Source organism: Lathyrus oleraceus, chromosome 4, assembly GCF_024323335.1.
Source record: "Lathyrus oleraceus cultivar Zhongwan6 chromosome 4, CAAS_Psat_ZW6_1.0, whole genome shotgun sequence".
Taxonomy (NCBI): domain Eukaryota; kingdom Viridiplantae; phylum Streptophyta; class Magnoliopsida; order Fabales; family Fabaceae; genus Lathyrus; species Lathyrus oleraceus.
In genome coordinates, this window is record NC_066582.1 from 244,697,654 (window position 1) to 244,701,393 (window position 3,740).

At 31.4% G+C, this 3,740-nt stretch overlaps 1 protein-coding gene across 1 annotated transcript; it reads left to right on the forward strand.

Annotated features, from left to right (window-relative positions):
- The first annotated feature begins 443 nt into the window (after positions 1–443).
- Positions 444–3,404, forward strand: LOC127074844 (cadmium-induced protein AS8). Its single transcript, XM_051016238.1, has 4 exons — positions 444–602; positions 811–1,057; positions 1,731–1,988; positions 2,875–3,404. The coding sequence occupies exons 2-4, from the start codon at positions 817–819 to the stop codon at positions 2,883–2,885; spliced, it is 510 nt and encodes a 169-aa protein (XP_050872195.1). The 5' UTR covers positions 444–602; positions 811–816; the 3' UTR covers positions 2,886–3,404.
- The last annotated feature ends 336 nt before the right edge of the window (positions 3,405–3,740 follow it).

Sequence of the window (3,740 nt, forward strand, 5' to 3'; positions counted from 1 at the left end):
ATATATATATATATATATATATATATATATATATATATATATATATATATATATGAAAAAAGAAATATGCACTGATAAAATAAAATATTTTTACACCGTTAATCAATGAGACTCGTGTATCGCGTCATATTACACTTTATTTTTAATATACCGTTATGATTTGTATTAGAGTTATTTTACACGAAAACATTAATATATATATTCAAATGATTAATAAAATATTAAATAATTAAAATTTTAAATATACAGATTGTATATTAACTTATCTTATCCTTGATAAAATTATATATAAGTTTGATATATATTAGAGTAATTTACTATAAAACTTAAAAGATTAGATTTTAGTATTTTTAAAATATTCATTTTTATTCAATTAATTTTTTTAAAAACTATTTTTCAAAACTGATTTATAAAATATTTTTAAAAATCAAAAATCAAAACTCAATCAAACTCAATCAAAAATGACCGGAATGGATAATATTATTTCTCTGATTTCGTTTGGCGTTTGCGGTTCTTTGTGAATTTAGCTTCGGCTCAAAATCTCCAATCCTTTCTATTTGCTTCTTCCAAAGCAGTTATAATTTCAACTTAATTTTCCCCTCGTAAGTCGTCACAATTCTCTTTCCATTTTATATTTAGTTGTGTGTGTATTTCAAATTGTAGATTATCAAAATTGCTTTTCAAAACGTGATTTTAGTAAAATTTCACTTGTTTAGTAGCTTGAATGAAAGTTTATCATTGTCATTTCAACAAACATGTTGTGTGCTAGTTTATCGATTACTTATAACTGCAATGTTTTCACTTGTTTAGGTTGTAATGATTATAAAAGGATTATTCAGAAGATATAAAAGATGGAACCCTGTTCATCCAACTTATGGAGCCTTTTATGGAATGGGTTTCGGAGTAGGTTGTGGTGTTGGATGGGGTCCTGGATTTGGTCCTGAAGTTGTTGGCTATGTTGGTTCTGGTTGTGGTGTTGGATTCAATGTTGGTATCACTCTTGCTGGCTTTGGAATTGGTCTTCCAGCTAACATTATCTTTGCAGCTCCATACAACGGTAAACCTTTTGTTAATAACATTATCAGAGAAAGATCATTTTAAGTATGGTCAAGATCGAGCTTTTTGAAGCAAGATCGTAAAAATACATGTTGGGTCTTTTTTCTGGGCATGTATTAATGATTTTCATGTTTTTGTGTATGTGTGTATGTATATATGTATGAAATTACCCTTTTTGCCTTCGGTCGGATCTCGCATGCCGTGCTAAATATCTGAGTTTTACTATCTTTCACAAATTGACCGATCCTACTTAAGATCTCGTGCTTGACTACATTGCATATTAGAACCTGAAAATAACTTAAGATTCAAGGCATAAGAAAAATGGCTGGCTATACATAGCTGACAAAAATAGTGTCTCACTACACTAAGTTTTTAGGTTGTGATTCATTCTGTTGTGATTCATTGGATTGGAATGAATCAGAATTCATCATAGTGAATCAGGATTCAATATAATGAATCAAAACTCAGTATGAGAGTCGTGTCTAAAATGGATAAACAATAGAGGTTTGTATCGGTTGTATCCAATTTTGTACCGAATAGAGATATGACTCACATGTTTTGTAAAGTACTGATGGCCATGCTCAAATTGATGCAATTATTATGTGTGACTGATTGAAATCAAAGATTCCTAGTCTTAAACTCTTGCATGTTACCTGTGACTTATTTTAATCCAGCTTTTTTGGCAACAAAAAGCTCTGCATTGAAGTTAGCACGTTCTGGTACACAAATCGCAGAGGACGTTTGGATTAGAAATTTACCTCTTGTGTCTGATTTTCAACGGGAAGCTGGTGAAAAGTTCTCTTGCTTTCGCCAAAAGTATTTATCAATCAATGGAACTGATTTCTTTGATGTGAAGAACAGCTTGCCTTTGCTTACTACATCTGCCTGTAAAAATATACAAGCATTTCATGACCAGTTTTTCCCTCATAAAGGTATTATTTTGTTTTCGAATATAAAATTCACCTCTACTCAAATACCTAGTATTTGTCGTGTAGAAATTGTTTGCTTTCCTTTTTGCACCATTTATCTATCCTGCTGAGTTAGTTGCGTTCATGTTTTTCTGCTTATCTTATCTTTATTTAACGGTACATTTCTTCTCCGCTTTAGCATTTAGCTCATTCATCTACCAAGTTATCCAAAACATTATTTTCTATTAATTTTGGATTATTTTATCTCTTTTCTCTATTTTTCCTCCTAAACTAAGGAAGGCAATCTGGTGTTACAAAGCTCCCAGATAGGAACAATGCCTTTCTCTATCTCATGATTTTCTTATTTAATGTGCTTAATGCACTAGCTAGAAACAAGTCCAAAATCAGAATCTAGATAAATGCCCCAACTTCTGTACTAATAGTTATTTTCCCTTATGATGGTTATGGACCTAACCCAAAATATAGGTTGACAACTTTCCGATGATAGTAGCTAATAGCTTTAGGTTTTCCATGGATTACAAATCTTTGCAGTCGTGTTTTCACGCATTTTCTGAAATCGCAGGCCGTTTGATTAAAATCAGACGCCACAATTGCAACCGTGTATTATTCGTCAAATCACACTGGTAAAATGTGAGCCCTCCAATTTTTTGATCGGACGGCCTGCAATCCACTACTGCAACGAATGCATGAAAACGCGATTGTGTTAGATCCAAATCTGATTTCTGTCTCTGAATTTAGGACATGAAAAACCAAAGATTGTTAATTTTTTTGAACTGATGCTGCATTCAGTTCCAATTGATACTTGCACTATTCTCCCTCTATATTAACTTCATTACCTGCTGCTGATGTTAAGCAAAGTAGCTTGATTGTTGCATCTCTTATTTTGCAGGAAAAGATTGATTCTTTTCACCCACAACTATTGGCTTTGTGGTTACTTTTTGATGAAACTCTTAGTTATTTCCCCACAGACTCTCCTAGCCTTCGGTTCTATGATGGAGAGAACATATAACATCAGTGACAAGAAAACTAAAAGGGTAGTTAGCAAATAGAGAAGAATATCAAGTATCAGTTTTCTTCTTTTATTCAAAAATGTTACCGATTTCACGATATTTGAGAAAATATATGCTATTTTTGTCGTCAAGCCCACAAGTTGCAAACATCTATCCACTCTTCACTGAATTGGTATCTTGTGTTATGAGTTGTTGAGAGAAGCACTCTATAGAATGCTTGATAGATTGACAAACTAGTAAATAAATAGACAAACTAGTAAAACACAAAGAGGATAAGGAAACTATCAACTATATATAGGGAAAAGACAATAGTTTGTTTTGGACGTGAGGGTATAGATGAATTATAAGATGAAATTGTCCCAGCACTTCTTGAGTTATTTTATTGTAACGAATTATAGTTCTCTGCGTTTTTTCCTTCTTTAAAATTGGTCTTGAACTTTCATAGGGTTAATAATGAGGGTGATTGTTGTAATAAATAAATAAATTTTCAGGTCTTAGCAATTTGAATGTCAATCTATTCATTTCAACCCCAATCAACAACCACCTCAATGAAAATTGAAATATACTATCTCTGATTTTATTTATAAAAAAAAATAGATTTATTCAATAACTAATGTATTTGGTCTATATTTTGTAGATACAATGCTTATTCAATGAATTCAAAAAACAAAGATTTTCTTATAAATATGACTAGAGCGATTATAATTAATGCATGTGTATTCATCGATATATAACCTTTTCTGGA

What these genes read in the sequence shown, in the direction of transcription:
- LOC127074844 (XM_051016238.1), top strand. Translation starts at nt 817, where the DNA reads ATGATTATAAAAGGATTATTCAGAAGATATAAAAGATGGAACCCTGTT. An exon ending in CTTTGCAGCTCCATACAACG is followed by an intron (nt 1,058 to 1,730) that starts GTAAACCTTTTG and finishes ATTTTAATCCAG; the next exon opens with CTTTTTTGGCAACAAAAAGC.